The sequence below is a fragment of the Coloeus monedula genome, assembly GCF_965178545.1.
Source record: "Coloeus monedula genome assembly, chromosome: 4".
Taxonomy (NCBI): domain Eukaryota; kingdom Metazoa; phylum Chordata; class Aves; order Passeriformes; family Corvidae; genus Coloeus; species Coloeus monedula.
The window spans coordinates 6,789,279-6,814,363 of NC_138784.1; the positions used below are offsets into that span (position 1 = coordinate 6,789,279).

Sequence of the window (25,085 nt, forward strand, 5' to 3'; positions counted from 1 at the left end):
GCTTTTGCATGCTGTTAATTTGCACTGCTTGGTAAAAACAGGGGGAAAAAGACATAGTGGATAGAGTCCTAAGAAAGGATATTAAGAAAGTAATGGCCAAAAGAGTGGCTCTCCAGAGATCTTAACAGGATTATAAGAATGAGAAAAATTGCCTTTTTTTCCTGTTGGATGATTGTTGCCCTACTGGTCTGTGCAGTTTAGCCTCTCTCTGAGGTCTTACCAAGGGTGTTCCTACTGTTGTTTGAAGGAATTGTTATGGGTCAAGTGCTGTACCTGACATTGTTGACTCAGGCATTGGCACGGTGTCTGGAGGAAAGCTGGTTTCCCCAAATTCTGAAGGAGGTGAGAAAGAGCAAGTGGGATCCCTGGTCAGATTGTGCACTTCCAGGAAGCTCTGTGGTCTGGGAGCTGTTTCTTTTCTGGATAAGGATCATGGTTTCTTACCTCTCTAGGCTTTCTGCCTTCAAGGGACTCAAACTGAAGTGCAGTGAGTGTATTCACTTGTGGCTGCAGCTTACTGCTCCCTCTATATATGCTTGTGGGTTTATGAGAAGAGCCAAGTTAAAATTCATTCCCATCCTTAAATAAAAGCTATTTGTTAACCCCAGAAAACTTAACAAACTGTTTTGGAGTGATGCCTTTCAAGCAGTTGTGCTACCACCACTGAGGAAGCAGCAAACAGGCATAAAAGCAGAAATGAGCACACTGATGGGAGTTCTAGGGGAAGAGGCTTCATATGATAATTATGGTCCCCAGGCCAGTTTATTGTAAAGATAATTGCCCTAATGAAAGTTACCTGAGATGCAGAAGGCTGGACTCGAGGGAAAGCAGATGATACCACTGGAAGAGGGAGTTCTTTAGAAGCTGTGGTTCTGTGCAGAGATAAACACAAAGATATGGTTGTGTTCTACATACTCACTTAAGCCCCACTGACATCCCTGCTCCCATGTAATTGTTTGCTTGAGCTGTCTTGCACTGTGGATAATTGCAAACACTCCTCTGTGGCTTTTATTTTGATCCCCATCTTCTGTGATACCTTTTTTTTCTAAAGCATGGTAAGACTGGTAAGAGGTTGCCAGGTAAAATTAGTTTTAGGACATCATTAGGTAGTGCTTCTCCCGTTGGAGCATTCACTGTCAGAAGAATAAAGGGAAGAGTTAAGAAGAGTAATTGTTGTTTCATCAGATTATGTATTAATTCAACCAGACTAATGCACTGTAATATCTTGACAAGCCCTATAATTGGAGATAGTTGAAACAAGCTTTTAACTATTAATGTGCTCCCGCTCTAAGTTAATTTCACATCTAAGCCATTAAGCAAAAAAAAACCCCAACCAAACAACCAAACCTAAACCAAAACAACCAGTCAATAAGAAACAGGTTCATTAAAGGCATCTTGAAAATTAGGTTGTTTAAAGAAGCAGGGGTACACATATTCTTTTTTCAAAAGCTTGGGACTGATTTTGCCTCATTTTGCAAAATGTGCGCAGGGGCTTAGAAGTCCAAGACACTGATATTTCTTGCGGAAGCACCTTTTTAGAGCATTTGGAAATCATTTATCACTATTCTGGATTACCTGTGTTCCAGTCTATTCCATATGCACCCAGCACAGAGGAGCAGGATTTCACTTGGGGGTCTGTAATAAGGGACAGTGCTTTCTGACTTACGTTAGGAAGGAAAATGGAGCTTTGAATGTGATTCTTTGAATTCTCCCTTGCTTTTGAGCAGCACGGTTTAAATGCTCAGATGGTATAGGAAGAGAAGGGAGAGGGTGAATCAAGGCTCTGCCTACTTTGTAGCCCTTTCTAGTTGTTCAGCCCCTACCTGTGAATAAAAGGGGAGTGACGTGCCAGAGATCCTGCATTCCTTATTTCCCTGCTGTTCTTTCGGATGATTCACACCACAGGAGCTACCATAAAGAAAAATTAACTATCCCAGCCAAAAACAGTACAAACCCCTGTGGTGCATGTCTGCAGCTAGTCATGGCTTACAGGAGAGTCTCTGCAGTCCCTCATGCAGGGAAACATTTAGCCTTCTTTGCTAATGGGTTCTTTCTAGGAAGATAAGCGTGTGAATGAGCAAGTTATTGTGACATAAGTAGCTTGCTGCCTGCAGGCTCTGATCTCTCACACTGGTTTTATGTATTAAAGGAAAATCAGTGTAACATCTACTTAGTTGTGACAGGGATTAATTTCTGATGATCAGCTTATATTCTGTGGTACAGCAATTGGGTGTTTCTGGAACTTGTACAGGGGTGTTAACCTTACTGTCCAAGAGATTTCATGTGCTAATTTTCTGGTTTTATACCTTGTACTGCTACTTTAACTTAATTCTTAAACAGAATTTCAAAATATGCTACTTCTTGTATAACAGCACTGTGTATATGTTTGTGTGCACTTTATGAATATTTCTCCAGCTACTTAGAGGTTAGTTGCCTTTAACCATCATGTCATTAAATATCCCTACAGAGAAAATGTTAAGGCTTGTCTGTGTTCACTGATGCAGAATAATTTTAAATCAGTCTGACTTCATTATTTTGATACACTTCATTTTTGTCTCTGTGTTCCTTCAGGCTTCCGACTTGATTATCACCCCAGCTACGACATTCAAGGAAAAACCAGACCCCACTGGTTTGGTATTTGGAACTGTGTTCACTGATAATATGCTGATGATAGAATGGTCCTTGGCTTCAGGATGGGAGAAACCCTGTATTAAGCCGCTAGAGAACCTCTCATTACATCCAGCCTCCTCAGCCCTGCATTATGCTATAGAAGTGAGTATTAAATTGATTTGAAAACCACTATTTTATTAACTCTGGAAGACACAGCTTTGTAATACAAGGACTATTACTGCCTTAAGTTCATTAGTATTGAGTTACATTTTGTTTTGTTAACTGGTGTTCTTCCAGAATAATTGCATTATTTATAACATGGTTATGTGTAACACAGAAGCAACTGTGGCCCGGGGATTAGAGCACACTTAAAAGTCCTGTCCTAGGGAAGGTGAGCTCTTTCTTGTGTGGTGATAAATTTATTTGAAAAACCATTCTCATTCACTGACAGTGGGTTGGTCCAGTTACTGTCTCTGACGTGGCAGTGCAGGACTGTGAGCCTGTGAGAGTCTCAGAGTAGCTTTAATTGGGGGACTGAACATGCACTTCGTGAAAGTGTCTTGAAGCTGATTTAAAGGTTGATAGCTTGGATTGCAGGACAAACTAGATAGGTGCTTGTTTGGAACTCTGAACAAATCCCTCAACCTTGGAACTAGATCTGATGCACTCAGTGTATACAAGTGTCTTTAAGGAGAGAACATACACCAAGGAACTTTGGGAAGTGGAATGTCAAGTCGGAAACCAGCGTGGTTAAAGTTTCTGTGCTTAAAGTTTCTGTGCTTAGCTGATTACTGCCTAAAGCTGCCTTCTGTGCCTTCAGAGCAGCTCTGGCTGTACTCACACCTGTGTGGAAGCCCCAGCAGGGCACAGACCCTGAAATGGAAGCCCACTTCTCCTCCCACTTCTGGGTAGGTGGGAGTGTCTCCACTGAAGTGTGTAGAGTTGCTTGTGCTGCTTTTACTATTTCTTATATTTTTCCTTTTTTCCTTTTTAAAAATTTTTTGTATTTTAACCACCGGTATAAGGGAAGCTTTCCCTGCTTGTTGTCCCTGAGCTTCTGCCTTCACCATTTTTATTTTGACTGATTTTTTCCCCATCTAGTCACCAAGCCTCCAGAGGTCCTGTGTAAATTACAACAAGACCCCTGTGACCGAGGCTGCAGCTCTTGGTCTGCACTTCTTACTTCTTGTAAGAAACCACGCTGGAGTCCCAAATCTGTATTTCACTCTTAGTAGCATATTGTTTTAATGCTTGGCCTCTGGCCTGGTCTGAAATCATTGCTAATATGAATATGCTCTTATTTTTTTTTTCCATTTTTTTTTATTCTTTTACCCGTATTGCATCACGTTTCCTCTAGCCAAGAGGACAGACAGAGGAGAATCTGGTGTCATTGCTGTGGCTCAATGAATACACAGTGGGTATAATAAAAGTGATGAATTTGGCATTCCCTCCCCTTTCTCCTTGCCCTTCATGATGCAGTGTGGTAATCTGGATCTGCTGAACTCCAGATCCAGCTCTCGTGATGTACAGATGTCAGACAATACTGTTTTCACACCACTGTAGCAACCAACCATCGAGCAACCACAGCAGTTGCTTTCATTAAAGCTGAACATTTCTGGAACACATCACTGTCTCCGTTTTTAATGAGTCAAAGGTTTTACTGAGCTCTGGAAGATTAAAAGCATTTATTTTTAGAGAAAAAGATTTAACATCATGAGAAGGCTTTGTGTTTCAGTAATGATGTGATTTTTACTTCTGTCAAACCATTGATCAAATCTTAATAGTGACATTCCTCCCTTTTCCCTCTCATTGAAAGTTCTGTGAATGTGTTTGGGAGAAGGGTGAGGGGGGGGGAAATGTGTTCTGTGATAAGAAAGTAACATTCCAACAATGTGCCATCAGTTAGTAACTGGCCCAGTAGAAATCGTATCAGCCAGCTGACCAGCTATGCTATCCTTTATTAAAGATTTTTTTTTTTTCTTGTGGCTACAATGTCTACCCTAGGAATAACTTCTTTTTCAAAACTGTGCCAAGGTTTCAGTAAAGTTGGCATTGCCATAGGACTAAGATAAGTTTTGAAGGCAAAAAGTTGTGGGTTCTAATCCTGGTTCTGCCACGTAATTGGCACACAGCCTGAGGAAAATTGCTGGGATTCTGCAACCCAATTACAACCCAATTAAAATTTGTCATGTGGAAGGACCTAGCTCTGCCATGAAACTGCATGCAAGCTTTCTAAAGATTGCATTTCACTGATCCTTATGGAAAAATATAATAGAATTTGATAATAGTGAAACCTGAAATATTCTGTTAAAATGACTTGTGCACAAATACAGGATTATTTTTTTCCAAATAAAATAATGCCTGTCTAGACTTCCAACCACATAGGATGCAGTTCCAGCCACTTTTTGTGGAACAGTCAGAGGAGGAGAAGCCTGAGAGGCTGACAGCAGTGATGCAGTTAAATTCATAGCACTTACACTGGAATTTAATGTATCAAGAAATGCTTTGGAAGATAAATTCTAAGAATCTGAACTGTTGTCTATAAGCATAACAGAGCCTTTTATACTTAATCTAAATAATACCTGTGTATACATATGTATTAGTGTGAGTTTATAAAATACATGTGTTTTCTACCTATAAGTATAACCAGAAATTACCAATCTGTAACTGAAAATAACTGGATATTTTGTGGGCATGTTTTTTGATGTGGTTTGGAGATGCTGTAAGGCATTTTTCTGGGAGGGCACTGATGGGATAAGGATTTCTGATTGTCAACACCAGTTGTCTGGATCTTGCAGTCCGATGGGGGATAACTATGTTTAAATTTCCTGTGAAGTGTTTAGAGAAAATATTTTCATGCACTTTGTCTCTAGTGTAAGGCTTCATCACTGTCATGCAGGCTAAACACCATTCCACAGCATAGGGGTAAAAGGGGGAAATAAGTGACCAGTTCCTGCTACAATTACAGCAAGAACTTTACAAGAGTTCTCTCAATTACCTTATTCTGTGCTTCCTAACAAAGATGTGTTTTGGACAGGGCCCTAAAAATAATTAACATGTATTTAATAAAATTCTGTAGATCCCTTATGTAAGTGAAAATGCTGTTTTGACTCAGATATTAGTCAGGATGTGAGGGAATAGTTAAGTCAAACACATGCTACAAATTTTAATTGCTGTAACCAAATTATGAAAAAAGAAATAAAAAAAGGTTATCTTGAAGTTCCTTGACAGAGAAAGAGCTATGAAGTTTGTATTACAAAGATGACCTGCCTATACTTCAGATAAATGTATCTCACAGGAATGTATTGCCAGAATTCACTAGTTAGCATTTATGTGTTTGCGTACTGTGAGCAGGAAGGTGAAGATTTTATTTCCAAAGGGTGTGTTCTGCTTTTGCACAGATCATCATGGGGTAACATCTCAATTACTACTTGATTTCTTTTCCCTCCTTCTCTGGCCTGGTAGTTGTTCGAAGGGATGAAGGCCTACCGAGGAGTGGATGGCAAGATCCGCCTGTTCCGGCCAGCCCTCAACATGGACCGGATGGTGCGATCAGCACGGAGAACAACTCTGCCAGTACGTACCCAAGGCATCTCTTAAGTCAGAGCATGTTTTCATTTTCAGAGTGCAAATCTCTAAAGCTTTTCAGTAGTAGTATTTACCAAATGCTCTTAAGTCTTTGGTAGCTCAGTAAAACTCTTGTTAACTGATCTTATTAATTGAAGGAAACTGTTTGAATTGCTTATTTAAAAAAAGTCAGAACACTGAGTGCTTTGCTTTCATTGTTGTCTCCCTGCTGCCTTGGACGTACAGAGTGTTTCTGAGGGATGGGTTCTGTTCTGCAGGTATTTGCATGCAGACAGGTATCTGATTTGCTCTGGTGCTGATGTTCTCCCTTTTCTTCTTTCCACTTCAGTTAAGTTGTTTGGCCTCTTGAGTGCCTTTGGTTTTGGTAATGCCAGTAGCCTAACACTGCTTTTAGCAATTGTACCTTGACCAGTGAACTTCCTGCCAGGCTTTTTAGCTTAATTGCTGTAAGAACTTGGGACCTTTGGGAGACTTGCTGGCCCCTTGGAGTTGTGAACCAAAGCACTCTTCTGTAGAAGAGATAGTGCAGTAACTTGCAGCATGCCTGGCTGAGTTGGCTGCACAGAGAGTTCTCCACGTGCTTTGGACGCAAGAAGAGTCAATGGTTCCTTTTTACCATCTCAGGAGGATACTTTGGAGCAAAGGAGGTCATTCAGGATACTGCACAAAAAGGCACAGTAGCTAAGACCATGGGATATTAAATTCTGTGAGGAATGAACTCAAGGAAGGTGATGTATGTAGTTCTGTGAACTTCTACAGTGTCACTGTTGCATATCCTGAGGAAGTGCTCCCTGTAGCATATGGATCTGTAAAGACCACAAAGTGTTCTGGCTTTATTTCTCCATTTGTTTTCATCCATTTCTTTTCCTTCCCAGTCTTTTGACCAGAACGAGCTGTTAGAGTGCATCCGTAAGCTTGTGGAAGTGGAACAGGAATGGGTCCCATACTCAACCTCTGCCAGCCTGTACATCCGTCCTACCCTAATTGGAACTGAGGTGGGCAACATTATTTTTTTCCTTTCTTTAACTCTGGTTTATTTAGGTACGAGGCAAAATCCTCCGTCCATAAAGGGAAATACTCAGCAGTCCGTAGGTAACAGGATTAAGTTCGGGGCAGATCGGTTTTTTGGTTTTATTTTGGAGTCCCTCGGATATAGCGCCACAGCACAAATTTAACCTTGCCCACACCGCCACTTAGTGGCCACACTGGTTCAGAGCACGGAAAGTAAACCGAGTGACAGTGGGAATGGGACAGCAACGCATGTCAATTTTGGGCTTGTGCTGAAAGGATAGTTAGATGTGACATGGTAATATTAAAATCCTAATAATTCAGAGGGAACGTGATGGAACATAAATTGCTGTGTACATTTTGTGATTTCAAGTCATATCTGAACTTAGTGAGGGGTTTTTGGAAGATTTTACCCTGTAAATTAAGACGTCTCAGAAGAGACGCTTTCAACAGAACTAGGGACTAGTTCCTGTGTCAATTTATTCTTGAAGCTGACCTTCTAAGAGGCTCCTTAGCAAATAGGTATTAATGTCTTGTCTCTGAGTTTCATGTGTGAATTAATTCTATAGTATTGATAAAGGGAGTTAGAAAGAGAGAGTTTATTTTATTTAAATCCTTCAGGATTCTGTTTTTCAGCAGTAGCAAGAGAGAAACTTATAATGGTAGAGCATAGGGCAACAAGCTAAAGAATGTGGGTTCCAAACTAGGTAAGCTAAACTTCTGCAGAATCCATATCTGTAAGTAGTTACCATACATGAACATTTTACATTTCACATAAGTTCTAGGACTCCATTAATTTAATACTTTTAAACTAGTTGCAGATTTTCAGATTAAAAAATCTCCACTGAGTAACTGTAAAGTACTGGTGTTAAAAATTGGGGGGTTTACCCCTGTTTTTGTTCTTGGAAATTCCTCTGCCTTAAGCTTTGTTTCAGGATAGTCAACACTGTAGCCTTTCCACTGTGTCACATGTTGTTTCCAGATTGCTGTCCTGCTAAGCTTTTATGAATCACCACAATTAGAAACCCAGGCAGCACAATCTTTTGAATGATCATGTCAGCAAAAATATGAAGATCTCAGTTAATCCTGTTAGAAGTCTTTCTGAAGCAGTAAGGTAGACAGAAATCAAAAGAACCCTTTCAGCACCTGGGGGCTTTGGCCAACACCAGACTTTCAAGTATTGATGGTGATGACTTGGAGTGTGAGAAGCCATCTCTCAGAGAGGAGGGGGAGAAGAAACTGTTACATTCTTGGTTATTTCCTGTGCAGTTGAACTAGAGTGAACTATTTTTAGCAGGCAGATAATTTTAGCTATCACACAGGCATTCAGAGAGCCAGCACTCAACTCTAGCAATGTCAGTTCTAAGTGGCACTGGCCAGTTCTTCTCACTAATGCAGCTGACAGTGGTTTCTCCACTGTTGTTATTGCTAGGAGTGGTCTTGACACTCCTTCCCCCAGAAGGCTTTGTGGGCTTCTGGTATGATTATATAGCACTTTGTTAAGCTAATCTTTGAATTCTCAAAAGCTTGAAACTATTTGAGAACAGTAGAATAATACATAGATAAATGGAATGGCTGTAAGTGGATGGTGACAGTATATAAAATCAGGGTTGTTATGTTGTTTCGATAGGGGGGACATTATAGAAATATTTTTTTCTTCATTGCAGCACTTTACACTGTCCTGGTAAAAGCACTCTCATGCTGCAGTTTTGCTGAAAGCAGTGTTTCAAAAGCTGATGATGCAGCACCTGATGTTTGAAGGATACCAGTAACTTTTGATTTGTTTACATTCCTTATTTTCAGCCTTCCCTTGGAGTGAAGAAGCCGACTAAAGCCCTGCTGTATGTCATACTGAGCCCTGTGGGCCCTTACTTTGCAAGTGGAAGCTTTAATCCAATATCCTTATGGGCAGATCCAAAATACGTAAGAGCGTGGAAAGGGGGAACGGGAGACTGCAAAGTGGGAGGGTAAGAAAACATTATCCTGCATTTTCTACATAGCTCACAAAGCAGATTTGGGTTTTAGTGAGGTATCTAATCCAGCAGAAATAGAGATATTAAATGCAGTAGTTAAACAAACAACATACTACAACGAAGAGTTCAAAATTGTACTTTGCAAATACTCAGTTGCATATTTTTGTTTGAATATTACAGTCAATTGATTTTTTTGCAGCATCTCAAGCTGAGGAACTGCATCTGGAAGGTGTCCATATAATACTTTGGCTCTTGCCCTTGCAGCAGATGACACTGAAGTTACCACTTTGTGCTGCATCATCAGTATAGCAGCCTGCTGCCAATAGAGCAGGGAGCAGCTCTGGCTGCTGACCTCCTTCCTTGAATTGTCCTACCCAGGAGTTTCTTTGCTAGGCAGGAAGTCAGTAGCTGTTAAGTGCTGCTCAGCTGAGCTGGTAGAATAATCAGAGGGCAGGAAAATAACTTTAATTCATTCAAGCTGATGTTCTGAACCTTTGCTCTTTGTTTATGAGATTTTGCTTACTTTTAGAAATATATTGTTTCCTGTGCATCCTTCATACATCAGCTGTGAAAAAAAGGAGCAGTCATTACTGACTTGATTTGTGCCCAGAGGGGAGAACTTGACTTCAGTGTGGTCAGCATTTTGGAGCTGCTGACTTTTCGTCTTGAAGGTTGTTGACCATCAGAAGCAAAAAGGGGTATTTTCCCCCTCAAAGCAGCAAGCATTATTCAGTTGGGTTCATTCTGTAGGCAGCATTTTAGAAAAACATTTGCTCCTAAAGGATATGGAATTCATTGAGACACAGTTGCATTTCCTGAAGATGCTTGTTCTGTGACTATCTTTTACTAGAAAAAAAAAAAACCTCACCTCTGGTGATATTTGTGCTCCAAGAGTTTCTTCACCTAATGTATATTACCCATCTGACATGAGGTAGATGATTAAAAAAAACCAAAAAAACCCTAAAAGCTGGAGGGCAATTGTTGCTCTCTCTCCAGGATGCCAACTGCTAAATAAAGAGAAGTGCTTTCTGAGGATTTTTAGTTGCAATAATTAGAATGTCCAGAATATGGGACAAGAGATATGTTTAAGACAATTTGGATGGATATGCTTGAGTTGTTGGTGCTGTTCAGCCCTTCAAAGTTTTTGGGTTGTAGGTACAAACGATCTAGTAAAATACTAGTGGGATACTTACAATGAAAATATCCCAGGGACAAGCAGAGCACTTGCTCATAAGGTAGATGCGTACAAAATCTTGTTTAAATTGAGAAGATGCCCAACCAGCTACTCATAACTCTTTGGGTTTTTTTCCTGAAGGAATTATGGTTCTGCTCTTTATGCCCAGCAAGAAGCCCTGGAGTTTGGCTGCCAGCAGGTTTTGTGGCTCTATGGAGAAGATCACCAAATAACTGAAGTTGGAACAATGAATCTGTTTCTCTACTGGATAAATGAAGATGGAGGTATGGTAACATAAAGCATGAAAACTTTAACAGAGTAGACATTTGGGACCGTAATCCGCAACATGATTATTAGAATACAGATCATAATCTTTTTAATGAAGATGATTTAACACAGAAAATGCCTATTCTCTTCTGAAAATTACTAGGTGGCTGTTAGTTGTGAGAGAGGAGATTCTGGAGCAGCTGTGAGTGCTGCCTGCTGATAACAGACTAAACTGCTGGGCTAGTCCACATGCTCAGAACAGCAGAGTTTAGCCATGCACAAGGTCACACATCAGCTTTGGTGTCAGCAGGATGTTTGATCTCCAAGGAGGTGTTGGCTTGGAAGCAGTGCAGACGTGCTAAAAGGCAGCTTATGGCTGTGCAACTCTTCAGAGTCTGTAGCTTTGAGTATGAGTGGCTCCCATCATCACGGGGTGACAAGTCAAATATTCCTGAACCTATCCAAAAGTGTTTCAGCATCCAATTGATGAAGAACTCTGTTTTCTTTGAAGAATTCAAAGTTCTGTCCAGTGGTGGCAGGAAGAGAGATACATGTCGGTCAGTGTCCTGTATCACTAATGCTCAAAAGATGCTTTCAAGACATATCATCATTCTTGAACCTGTTTTTACCTCTTTCTACCCACAGTCATCTCTGAGCAAGGTACATGCTGATTAGAAAACTGTCTAGTTAATGAGCAGCCAACTATTTAGGCATCTCAAAACCACCCATTGGGGATGCAGGTATTCAGTGCTTGAGATCAGATAGCTGCAATAACTGGTTATGGGTGATAGCTGCACTGGTTCAGAAGACTACAGGCAAGTGAATAAAAGGATACCTCATGACTTCCATGAATGTTGGCTCTCCATGAAAATGAAGTTACTGCATTTTTACATAGCAGCAGATGCAGGGGGTCAGACTGATTTCATTATAGTGCCAGGGGTACCTTTGAAAACTGTCAGCTTTCTGACAGCGCTCAGCTGCAAAAAACAGGCAACATTTTGTGGGGATAGCAGTGTGCTGTGGATAATGTAGTGTGATCAGGATCCAGCTACCTGACTCCCATCTCCAGTTTCGGTGCTTGTTCTTCTGCAAAATCTTTACCACTTTTGTAAGAAGAGGAATAATACTCCCTCAGTGTTGAATGAGTCTGCAAAGCTTTATGAATGAAGTGATAAATATTAGACATTTTCTTGTTGTTACAGCAGCAGTCTATTTGTCAGTGTAGATAGATGGCCAAATTTATGCCTTGTGGAACTTCGCTGGAAAAACATGAAAATAGATTTTGGCTTGTTCTTCCCAGGGAAAGGACACTGAAGCAGGGACATAATTAGAATTCAATGTTCTCATTGTACTTAAACCAGGAATATGCTGGAATTATCCAGCTGCAGCACCGTAGTGTTCCAAAGATCTGCCAGTCACTGTGTTACCAGTGCACTGCTGAATAGTGCTATTGTGAAGTGGCTGTAGCAAACAACTTGTAATGCCTGCCACCCAAGCAGGCTGTGTGCTGGCAAACCTGTCATTTCACAGGACACGGGCATTATCCTCATGGAGCACTTCACTGTCTCCCAGGGTGTTGAGTAACTCTTAATTTATGGGATCTTTGGCTGGCAATCACTCACACTGCACACGTGTGTCATCACATACCTGCCTGTGGCTTTGCACTGGGATTTAGAGCATGCTTGTCATTGTGTTCTGTCACTTCACAAAGGACACTCACTTAGGCTGTGGTTTGGTTTTGTTATGCAAATGCTGCAGCTGAGAGGGATCAAAAAAAGTGAGGCAGAAATTGCAGATCATCATCAAAAGAAAATGCCCTTCTTTGTGTGTTCTGAGGTCACTGCCGAGCTGTCTGAACTGCTCTGCTTGGTTTATAACCAGAGGCTCATCCCAGTAAAGCCTGGACTGGAGGACAGCCAGGCTTCCAATGGGAGTAGGCTTTCCTTGCAGCCTTTGCTGTATATTTTCAGTTACAGCATTGTGACTAAAGGTGACATGTTGTCCTGGATGGCAGGAGGAGGCTGAAAAAATATTTTGTTTGTAACATCAAGGAGGGAGTAGGGAAAAAAACTGCTCAATTTTTGGTGAAATAGCGTGACTTGCTCTGTACTGTTCTTGTATTCTCGCTGCTACTCTGAGGCTTATAATATGACCAAAACTGGATCCCCGCTGTTGCATAAGTACAGGAATGTGATACTTCATTCATCAAATCATATTTACAGTTTATGTTCACTACGTGAAAAATTTAGTCACCCTACAGCCCCTTCCACCTGCCTTTTCAGAGCATGTAACTATCCCCAGAAGCTCTTGACGTTGAGACTCGCTTCCTGTCACAATGTCTGTTCTTCTGCCTAGAATATAGGCTTGGCTTTATGGAAAACTTTAAAATTTAAATATATGTCCAATCTGAAGGTTGCTAACTGTGAAATCTGTGTGCAGTTTTGAAAAATTACGTTTCTTCAAAATGATCTGCAACCATTTGGGCTCTACTTCTGTTTTTAATGTTAAGGCATTGTGAACAGTATTCAGCCATTATTTAATATTTTTGTGCTGCTATTAAAATGGTGATTAATAGTACCCACTTCAAAATTTCTTAAATTAAAAAGTAAATCTGTTAAAAGATTCTCTGGAACAATCTGGTAAAATTTAAGGCAAGTTTGCTTAGTATTCTCTAGTTGGAACATTAGTTGTGCAACAGAATTGTCTTGTACAATTACAGTACTAACAAGATCAGGATTGTAGCTTCTGTTCTAACAGAGAGCCCCAGCAATAGCACGGAGGGGGGAGCAGCAAATGAACGATGTGGCAGACAAAGCAAAGGATGGAAAAGTAATTGAGGAAAGCAAATTAACAGACAGATGCCAAGATAGTGATTGCATGAGGGAAAAGTTGGAGAAAAGCCTGAGGGAAGTAACAAGAAAGACCCAGAACAAAGTGGTAAAAGTTAGCTGTTAATATTAGTGAAACAGGGTTTTCTGCATTCTCCTTGATCCTGAAGTTCACTTGGAATTTGTTATCACTTTGGTAAAATACATATTTAGGTGGATTTCTCAGCATTGTTACAGCGTGACTAGTACTGAAGGCATCCCGTGATTGTAATCTTACCTGCTCAGTGTTCCTAAGTACAGGTGTGTAACAGGTGACGCTGTGTAATATGGAAGACCTCATTTTAAAAACCCCTTTAAACACTCTGATGGAATTCTATTGTTAGAGCAAGCCTATACCAGGTTTAACAGGGCACTGGGCAGACAGTACTACTACTATAACAATAGCAGGAGTCAACTGAAGAGCAACCCTGACACTTCCCTTCAAATGCTTTTCTCCCCCATTTTGCAACTATACATTTTAAGGCTTCTATCCCATCAAAACAATTCAGAAGGCAAATGGAGACTATGAGCTCACAGTCTGTTTTTTGGGAGATGGACAAACTGATGTCATATGGAGCTTGGTTTGGCATCAGTTCACAGAGAGGATGAGCTTTTGGCATGCCATGTTGGATAGTGTTACCATCTCTGCCGGATACCAGGGGAGCAGATGTTCCCTGGGTGGCCCCAGGCTGGTAGGCATCATATGTATACTTGACAGAATTCTACAGAGCAGCCTGTTTGGAACAATTTGAGACTTTCATGTCCTGTCTGCTTAGTGCTGTTTGGCGGCTGGTTTGGCCTGGCACCTTTTCAAACTAGCTCAAATCAGTTAATATATGTTATTGAGCTTAAGCAGGTCCTGGACAAGATCTGTGGCAACATCACCAAGCAGAGAAGTGTAATCACAAACTTTGGTATCAAAGTCCACAGTATTTGAAGTTTTCTGTTAAAGAAAGGAGTGTATTAGATTGTGACTGGGTCATAAATGCAGAATGTCAGGTTTTCAGTGTTTAGAATCAGGTGAGCCCCGTGGCTCATGGAAAGTTTTAAAGTCCTCACCTTGTGATAGTTGTGCCAGAATTAGGACCAGACATGCATCACAAGTAGGAATGATGCTAGACAGACTCCAAAAAGGGAATGCTGTTATTCCTGACTGTATGAGAAAGAAGAGATGGCTGCTGTATTTAGAAGTCTGGGATAGGTTGGGGAATGACACTGTGAGCTAGTCAAACGAGAGCAGAACATACAGCCTGTTCTGGGGCACCTTTGTTATACATTTTGGCATGGCAGTTTATACCTAGTACTTATGTGTGTAAAGTTCCTCATAAAAGGAACATGGAAGCACTGGTAGGAAAGTCCAAATTAATAAATTGAGGGGTGGCTGCATTAGAAAGTACCAGGTATTTCCTGAGAGAATGGATAGTGAGTAGCAGATTCAGTGAATTTATCCTCCACTTCCCCTATCCTATCCCAGCTCCCAGTACCCCCTCTTGCAGAGTGGGGGAGCCCAGGATATAATCAGTCTGAAGCTGGTGTTTATGTGTTCAGTGTTTATGCACAGAAATATCTTGTTGAGTGTTGAAAACAGAATTGAGCAGCTGAGCTCAACCTGCTCTCACAGACCAAGGACAAATACCATGTTTCTCTCTTCTACCCAGCTGCAAATATTCACAGGACCTGTGGAAATTAATTTTAAAGAGAGGTTCTCCTTTGAGAAAGGTTCAGTCGAGCCTAGATTCAGTGATCCTTTTGCAACAGGGAGAAAGGGCACACAAGATATGTATCTTCATGTTTTTATTGGGTTTTTAATGTGACCTAGGTAAAAAATATGCAAAACTCTTAATGGTTTGTGGATTATTGAGCAGGGATAGTATGCTTATAATGTCAAAGAAGAAAAAGGATTATAAATAGGGAAAGAAAATGGTTAGGGAAAAGTATGAAGAGTATTACTGAAAGACTCTGGATGTCTTGACTTAGTGCAAATTTGTGACTGTCTTAAAGGCTCTGTCTGAAAAGAGTAAAAGGTCAGTCTTCTCTGATAATAGAAACGAGTGAGTACACTATGTGATGGTTTAAAATGAAAAAGATTAACTCTGATTGCTGCAGAGACCAGATGGAAGAACAAAGTCTACATACAAACTTGTGTTTTAAGTCAAGTATTTACCAACTATGGATTGTTTACCAAGTGTTTGTTGTTTACCATTTATCTATAATCTCATTAGTTGTTAGATGAACTTTATCTAATGTTCTTTTTCAAAAGCAAACAAGAAACACAAGCTAACAAACCGAACTAGTTGAACAAGTTGAATTATTGTTGTTGGATTTTTCTTAGGATTGCTCTAATTGTGTAAAGAGAAAATTAGCAGGGAAAAAGGGTGTCTAGACTACAACAAAAGATCATTAAGGAAGTCTCCTTCCAAGGAGGGTTGGCAAAATTTCCACTGCTTTGCTGTTTCAGTAAATGAACTTCAAAATCTTTGGTAAATGTTTCATATTGCTGCTGTGGAATGGATATACTAAATCCCATATTCCCAAATTAAATAAAACATTTCAGGGAAAGTTATGATCTGCCCTGGGATCATCAGACATGGCTTTCCCTCTGCCTTTCTACTGTGAATTTGAAGACTGAACCATTTCATATTTTACAGTAGTTGCACAGTGCAGTTATGCAGTTATACCTACAATGTATTGAGGAGTAAAACCACCTACAAGGCATTAGGCAAGTATATATTAATGTATTAAATATGTTTCTTCCCCACCCATGGAAGTGTACTCAAATGGTTTCAGACACTCAACAACAACTTACTTGAACTGAGTATCTGTGTTCTTGAAGAACTCTGCTAAATATGTCACATCTTACTGGATAGGGAATATTTTTGATGCCACACAATCATGGAATATCCTGAGTTGGAAGGGACCCACATGTTTGGTGTATAATTAGTAAACTTTAGTTTGTTTTTCAATAAGTGCTTCTCTTTTGTTTGGCAGAAAATGAACTGGCAACGCCACCTTTAGATGGCATCATCCTTCCAGGAGTGACAAGGCAAAGCATTTTGGATCTGGCACGCAACTGGGTGAGTGTTTTGGCAGTAATGGCTTCAATTATCATGTTATAACATCAGCAGAAGTAAACATTTCTGGTGCTCAGTATCTTAAAGTTCAACTGATCTGGTTGAATCATAGGATCATGGAACAGTCTGGCTTCCTAGAATTGTACAATGGCCTGGGTTGTAAGAGAGCTTAAAGATCATCTTGTTCCAACCCCCCTGCCATGGACAAGGACACCTTCCACTATCCCAGCCTGCTGAGAGCCCCATCCAACCTGACATTGGAAAGGACCTTTAAAGGCCATCTATTCCGACCTCCCTGCAATGAGTAGGGGCATCTTCAACTAGTCAAATTGCTCAGAGTTGAGCTCTGAGTTGCTCTGAGTTTGTAGCGGGTTGAGTTCGAAACCGGGCAGAAACACCAATTAAATGTAGTGGTTTTGGTTCAAAATATTCATTACTTACTTGTTTTCCTTCTGTGAGATAAGAATTAGGAGAAAAGCAAAGCAGGCACAAACCTTAAACAGTTGCAGTACAATGAAAGAGTTTTATTACTAATAGAATTAAAAGTAAAGAGACAATAACAAAACAAAATTAAAGCAAATCCCCCCCCCCCCTCCAGCCAGCACTTCTCTCCTTTTACCTAGCTCACACAAGGGATAACAGAACATGGGATGTTAGTCAGTGTTCCAGTTCTTGAAAAGTCTCTCTCTTATGCTTAAGGGAAAAAAGGGTTTTTCCTTCAGTTGCACGTGGTTCCCAAACTGCCACCAACAGCAGATCCGCCCGGAAACAAACAATCTGCTGTGTGTAGAACATCTCTCCCATGAAAAATCTCACAGTTCCTTCACACTGCAAAACATGGGCCATCACATGGGGTTATTCATCTTTTTAAGGATAAATTCTTTTGGCCTGCACACAAAGGCTCTTCTTCGCCACAAGTCTCTAACAGCCTTTTACTACTATAAAGCCTGGCATCGGCATTCTTCACAATCTTCACAGGCACACGAAGATACTCCATCCCCCCATGTTCTTCAAATGGATTAAAGAGACAAACAGTTTGTGGTATTACAATTTCTTACCACGGCATGCAAGAAGGTTTCTTTTAAGCTGCCCGCCAGAATCGTGGCACCGCCCTCTTTTCTCCCAGTCGCCATGCTCAGCTCTGTCCCATGTGACTCACTTCTCTTTCTCTCTGACTGACACCGCCATGCTGAAGGGTGTTCTTGTTCAGCCTTTACGGTGGGGAGAGCCTCGCTCCCTTTGTGCTGCTGGCTGCGTGGTGTCCTCTTCAGTTCAGCACGAAGTGTGCTGGCTGCAGACAGGAGGCTCTGCCGGCTCCCGTTGACTCCGCCGGCCCCGCGTGGAGAGGAGAGGGACCCGCCGGTCCCCAGAAGCCGCGCTGGATGGGTTTAGCTGTGAGCACTCCATGGCTGGTTTTAGCTGCCTGTGGCTCTGAGGCAGTCCCCCCCCAGCCACCCAGGGTCCGTGCCGCAGCGTGGGGAAAGGGGGAAAGGGGCAGTGGCCCCGGCCCGGCCCGGCGGGGCCGGGAGGCTCCGGAGCCCCCACCTCCCAGCAAGCGAGCTCCGACCAAAAGGGGAAGTCCCGCCTGTCTGTGCGGTTTAAATATGTAAATTGTGAGAAGCGTAATTGGTCTTAAAGACTGTCCATCAACTCAGGGTCAACCCAATACAGAGTTCAATTGTCAGAAACTCTGCTTTCAGGTTACCTCTGGATGGCACCTCTTCCCTTCAGCATGTCAGCCGCACCACACAGCTTGGTGTTGCTGACAAAACTTGCTGAGCATGGATTCAATCCCTTTAATCTAATGGGAACTAAGGGCATGCTAATTCAGGGATTCTCAGGAGCATCATCAGAATTCCCACACTTGTCACACAGAACAATACCAAGCTTGTTGAAGTAGCTCCGTGTAGTATTTAACATGAAAATTGTGATTAAATCCACTGGTACCAGCAACTCAAAGCAAGGAAACAAAGAATTACCATGCATGACCATAGCTATACTTCAGTCATCAGCACATTATTTCTGCATTTAGTTCTCATGCTTCCAACCTTGTTTCTTCTAACTAGCATGCAGCCTACCCAGCCACAGTTTTGAAGTCATCTGTCTGTTTCCCATTCCTGTTCTGTAGTGTAGCAATCCAAGAACTTATTGAACACTTGGGACTAGGTCACATCTTGAAATGCAGCAAACTCTTCCTTACTGTATTCAAAGGTTTTATTGCAGCCTGGGTAAGGATGCTACACAGCCAAAGGCTCATCAAGCCCAGTATCCTGTCTGCTGGATTTGGCTGGGCTAATGCTTAGAGTGGGATAACAGGAGTAACACATACATGAAATGAAAATTTCAAAGTCTGATGTTTATTTTTTTTCTTGAAACACATCCCTTCAATTGGTTCTTATGCATTCTTCACTCTTGTAGGTGGTAAAACTCTTCCAGTGTTAGACTGTCCAGTGCAAATGGCTTTACTCATACCTGTGGCACAATTAATTTTTGTGTGTGACAGCTGCATGCAGACTACACTGGAAAATTTCACTAGCGATTAAAAATATATATCACATAATTGGCCTGGCAGGTGAAATTAATCAACAGAATGTATCTTGCTTAGGAGAATTCTGAGACTGGGATGCAAAGGCTCTCGTGATATAATTGAGTAATTTTTGGACAAACTCGAATGCGCTAGAGACCATGAGTAGAGAGACCCAGTGTCCCATAACAATTCTTCTATGTTATTCCCTAATGTGATAATGATATTCTGCACCAAAACAGAGGCAAGTGCCACTTAATCATCAGCATTCTATCTGGCAAACCACTGGCTTCTTTGGAGGGTGTCCTTTGATGAAAATCTAGCTTGTGTGATACTGGGATGTTTGAAAAGATCGCAAGATCAGAGTCAAGACTTACTGTCACTAGGCTAAAAGTTTTATTGGAAGTGTTTCAATCTAGAAAACAAAAATATGAATGGTTTTAAACTCTTTACAATTCTTATGGTTTCTTCTTCTTGTGCAGGGAGAATTCAAAGTGTCTGAGCGATACATCACCATGAGTGACCTGACAGCTGCTTTGGAAGAGAACAGAGTAAAGGAGATGTTTGGTGCTGGAACAGCTTGTGTTGTATGTCCCATCTCTAAAATTTTATATAAGGGCAAGGTAAGGACATGTCTCTTTTTTTTTTTTTTTTTTTTTTTTTACCCCTTTCCTTCTTTCTTCTGAATTTTATCACAATTAATTGCTGCTGAAGCCAAAACCAGGGGAGATAGAAAAGATGCACTGCCTGGAGATGAACACTGTCAGTATGTTGTTTCCCAAGTGAGGCTGTCAGAAGGGAACTTTTCCTCTTGTCTTCTGGTGTTTTTTTTAAAAGCTGAAAATATAAAATCTCAAGTTCTGGGAAAGTGTAAGAAAAAAACAGTTCCCAGCCTGTTTGCAAATGTAGAAAAATACATTATTCTGCATTTCTTTTATTCACTATTTTTTACTAAGGTACCTGGGAAGGGTGAGAAGAGAAAAGACTTCCACAGGGAACCAAATTTCTGAGCCACTGCAGTCCTTCCTTCTCAAGTTCCTCTCTTCTTCACCCCTCATTGCAGGGATCCTAGCTCTGATGGAAGAGCTGTTTCAAGACAGTGCACAGCTGCTTTCACCTACTATTCACCATATGGGAGATTTCTCCTGCACAGGTGGAATTCCCCAGGCATTCAGACTGTTAAGCTGACGATGCTATTTAGTCAGCACAAAGTTAGTTCAGAGGACTTGGGATAGTGCAGCTGCATAAAGCATTGTGCTTTGTCCTTTAAACATAAGTACAATAAATGTCTGTTAAGTGATACTTCCTGAATGAATAAAATAGAATAAATGTATTGGTATTACCTGATGCTAAGATAATGAGACATCAAGGTGCCGTGTGATAAGTACTGTCAATATGTGTTGTATTTCTACACAATATACTTTGAAATGAAATACTGTATGTAATATTACTGCTCTTGCCTGCACAATATTCCCTCCATTTCGGACAGATCTCTTGGAAGGCTTAGATTTGCCTTTATTGAACAACAGCATAACAATTTAACTCTCTAACTTTTCACTGGCTCAGCAATGCCCTCCTGTTTAAAAAGAACCAACCGAACAAAATTCCAACAAAAATCCCAAAACCAACCACCCTTGCCTACTCATAAGGAGGGCTAGCCAGTATGATAAATATTTATTAAAATTTTTGGCAACCGTAAGGTATTCATATATATGTAAAGCTATTATTACATGTTATTCTCTTTCTGTCCCCTTCTCCCTCTCCTTTATTCCATGCCAGCACTTGCACATTCCAACTATGGAGAATGGGCCTGAGTTAACAACCCGTTTCCTGAATAAGCTAAGTGATATCCAGGTAAGGTGTTTCCTCTTCTATAATGAGATAAAATAGTAAAAGGTGAACTTTTTAAAGCTTTGGAAAATAATCTTTTTGGTAGTGATGCTATAGGTGACATTATATAATAATATAGATTCTTTTGTCTGCTGTGATTATTCTGCCAATTTTCTTTCCTTGAGAAAGTATGATAGCAATGAAGTATAGTATAACTTTTCCCTATTCATCTTGGAAGCTGCATAAGAGCTGCAAGATATTGCTGTTATCAGTGAAATCTAATGCTGTTGTTAGAGGTTGCTTTTTAAGGGAAAAAGACAGGATTATGAAGCATCTTAACCACAATCACAAGTGAGTACAGGTTAATCAATAAAGAGATGGGTGAGGAATAAACACTCACTGGGTGCAGCCAGCTGATCACCATTTCCATTTTTCATTATCTTTCCAATCAAATAGTCACTTCTCCTTCTTAAAACAGTTCCGTCATCTGACATTTGCTAAATATCAATGTCTGTTTGGAATCTGTGCTTTATCTCCATGTCTGGGCATAGGAACCAGTACCATTTCAGGTAAAGTCAATGAGCAGCAGGTGATGGCCCTTCTTATTTAAGTTGCCTGGGTTTTTTTCCTTATTTAGTGTAGTTTATGGTGTGAGGGATTTGGGGATAGGAGAAGGTCTTGGCCCTTCAAGGGCCTTACAAAGCCCCTTTATTTAAGATCTGATAGCAGTTGCTTGGCAGTATTGTCAGGATTTCTTCAAATTGATTCTGATGGTTTCCATTCTACATTTTTGGCTCAAAGCGTTCTTAGATTTGCTACTAAAATTTTAAACTTCCTGCTGGTAATCCTGTGGTCTGTGTCTTTCTCCCTTGAGATAGTGAGCAGTGTAAGACAAGTTTATCCAGTCTTTTCCCTGAGGCATCCTTCCATGCCCTCCCTGGTCACAGAATCTCAGAATGGGTCAGGCTGGAAGGGCCCACTGTGGTCATTTAGTCCCACCTCCCAGTTCCAGCAGGGCCATCCCAGAGCACATGGCGCAGGATTGTGCCCAGACAGTTTTGGAATATCTCCAGTAAGGGAAACTCCACAGCCTCTCTGGACGATCTGTTCCAGTGCTTGGTCACTGCACAATGAAGAAGTTCTTCCTCATGTTCAGGTGGAACTTCCTGGGCATCAGTTCCTGCCTGTTGCCTCTTGAGTTATCACCGTGGTTTTCCACCACCGACCAAGGCTCAGGAGGAGGCTGAAAAAGTGTGGATTGTTACTACACAGTATCTTTCTTGGACCTTTTCACTTTACTTGCCTGTTGATATGGACCTTTTCACCTTTCAGCTGTGTACATAGTCTGAGTTCATCAGTTACATGCCAGGAGTAAATTTGTTACTCCTGGAAAAATGCTGGACCATTATGTATATGCTTACTTCTGGGTTCTCTTCCTTCTTTAAAAAAGTCAGGAGAGTTAGAACACATAATCATTGAAAACATGATTTTAAAGAGACTGATGGTTGCTTCCCTTATAAGAGTCAATCAGTGGTTGCTGGTTGTGTTTCTTCACCTCTCTACCTGTGGAGAGATGGGCTCATTTGGAAGGACCCCAGGATGTCGCACAGAAAACAATGCTGCAGCACAAAAAAGGGACTATATAGTATTCTTAAAATGTCAGAGGAGAATCTTTGACCAAGATCTTCTATATTCTCTACCAGGAAAACTGGGGCAGTGTATCCATTTCATGTTGAACAATGGGAATTTGTAAAAAACCAAAAATTCTCAGTACCACTATGTCCTGCATGTGAACCTGTGTCCAAGAGATGCAAGCTCCATATCCACTGTCATTATACCCCTTCTCTTGTGCACAGTACATGCTGCTTTTATTATTTTCATATTTTATTCAGTATTATGTTTCCAAGTCTGTGTTCATGCTGTCCATTGTTCTTTTGCAAGTCTGCCATGTTCAACAGGATGTCTTTGGATGTGAACAGCTGTTCAGTGGAACCAGAGCTGGAGTGACAAATTAGAAACTCATGGGCAGAACTGATTCAATTTCTCATGCCAGTTAAGAGAGACAGTGGTGGCACTGCAATACACATTTCCCTTCCTGTCTCTGAGTAGATATCGTGATTACTGAAGGCTGATAAAGACTTCAAATTAAAGCATGTACATTATATAAATTAATGATGTGTTTATGAATGAGTTAGTAATAGTGCACTCTTCCATAGCTGCTTGAGTTAGTAGATTTAGGGATGAGGTTCTTTCTCTGGGAATACTCACACTGAAATACCACTTAGATTTTTCTGTGGATTTACATCCATTCTTTGAGAATAAACAAGCTTTTGCTATGCCCTTTAAAACATAGATTAAGGTGCAACTTCGAAGGGATGGATAGAAAGTCAGACAGATTGCTTATGTTACATGTTATTAAATACCTTTAAACACTGCAGTCAAAGCAGCAGAGAAGAGACATTTAATCAAACCCCTTTTCTTTCTCTGGGTAGGTCAGTGGAAAACAACCAGGAAAGGACAATGTATGTGTTAATTTTTACAAAGAATGACCTGGAGGTGGTTGACAGTGGAAGAGGGATGGGATTGACTAGCCTGAGGTCACAAAGCCCTTGACAGAATTAAAAAAGGAAGCCAAATTTGCTTTTATTTGCAGAAAGAAATGATCTTCATTGTGGTATCACATCCTAATTTCCCTTTTAATTCTGGAAGCAGATGCAAACTGTAGTCAAATGGCAACTCAGACTAGTACTTGCAACAATTTCTGTATCAGAACATTAGATGATACTACTGCCTAAAGATAGCAAAATTTACAAATAACTGCAACTGCAGAATAGGAACAGCAGAATTAGTAATGAAAAGAAAAAGTAGATGTGATACTTGTGAAGGTCAGTTAGAGGCCTTGCCTGCTAGAGTAAAGAGTAAAACACAAGCACACTGAACACCATTCCTTTGTGGATCTAGAAGTGTGTTTCTTCTGGCTCATCCTGATTTGGAGCTGTTGTCTTTTCCCTGCTTTTAGTGATCTGTTATCTCTTTTCCTGCTGGTGCAGAACCTGTACAGAGGAACTTCCTTTTTTCCTCTGTGGAGAAATTAGGTGATCTTTTTAGCCTACATAAAGCTTCTAAAATCAGTCTTCATTTCTTGATTGAAAGTGTTTTCAAGCTCCCTGAACATAACACTATAAGGGAAAGGACTCCCTACTCCCATCTGCTGCTGTCTTTCCACCTCTGAATTATTTACCTTCTTGAGCCCTGGGTGTGTTTTGGGGTCTATCTGGAGCATTGTTTACAGGACTGGTGACAGACCTTTAGAACATGGAACCAGTCTAGCAATCAAAAGTGCTGCCTTGGGGCTGTATCCTCCCCTGGAAGGGATATGGCTGCATGCCATGGGTTGCCTTCATTTCTGCTTGTTGATCTCATTCGTTTGTATACAGAAAGACAACTTGTTTTATTTTGGATTACAATTCTCCCTAATTGTACTCTGTGGGATTTGTGATGGTTTTATTTCACATTCAATCAGAATGTCATAATAAAAAGCCACCTTGACAATAAAAAGAAATAAAATAAAATGTGTTTGTTTATTGGAGCTTGAGCAGGGGCATACTTATGAGTGAATTAGTGAGCAGGCCTCAGGGAGTAACTGCATTAAACTGGTGGAAGTGAAGCAGGACTGTTCTGTGTCATCTGAAATGAGTATCAGCATTGCCCCTTCCTAAACCACCTATTGTAATATGGATAAAGCAAGCTATCTTTAGGCTGTGCCAAATCAAAGACAGAAGCAATGGCTTAAGAAATAATGTAAACTACTCTCCAGAGCAATGGATATGAATGTTTTTGAGGATAGACCTAAGAAGTTATCATAAACATACACTGGTTCTTTTAACTTTTATTCTTAAACTCCATTTTTTGCTTTGTTTCAGTATGGAAGAGAAGACAGCGATTGGGCAGTGCTGGTGTCATGAAGGTGGCAGAGTCCAGACCCTGCAGACAGACCTGACATCTGAGTAATGACAACTTCTGTAGCTGCCAGTGCGTAGCATAGTCTCAGTATCAGTTTGCTCCCCAGGATGATTGTTTCCACAATCTGGCAAATATGAACACAATCATTTTGATTTCTACTGTAATCCTGTTGGTAGAAGCCTGTCTTCTTGGTAGAGGTGCTAAATGTTA

At 40.8% G+C, this 25,085-nt stretch overlaps 1 protein-coding gene across 1 annotated transcript in view; it reads left to right on the forward strand.

The window, feature by feature from the left end:
- The window catches only part of BCAT1 (branched chain amino acid transaminase 1), a gene marked incomplete at its 3' end in the record, with an annotated part of 38,191 nt that extends 13,314 nt beyond the window's left edge, over nt 1–24,877 (forward strand). Inside the window, exons 2-10 of the mRNA XM_082279736.1 lie at nt 2,572–2,772; nt 6,076–6,186; nt 7,074–7,193; nt 9,010–9,173; nt 10,495–10,637; nt 16,476–16,561; nt 19,565–19,705; nt 20,862–20,936; nt 24,836–24,877. Coding sequence (XP_082135862.1) covers nt 2,572–2,772; nt 6,076–6,186; nt 7,074–7,193; nt 9,010–9,173; nt 10,495–10,637; nt 16,476–16,561; nt 19,565–19,705; nt 20,862–20,936; nt 24,836–24,877 — 1,083 coding nt within the window. The remainder of the gene's footprint in view (nt 1–2,571; nt 2,773–6,075; nt 6,187–7,073; nt 7,194–9,009; nt 9,174–10,494; nt 10,638–16,475; nt 16,562–19,564; nt 19,706–20,861; nt 20,937–24,835) is intronic.
- Between the last annotated feature and the right edge of the window lie 208 nt (nt 24,878–25,085).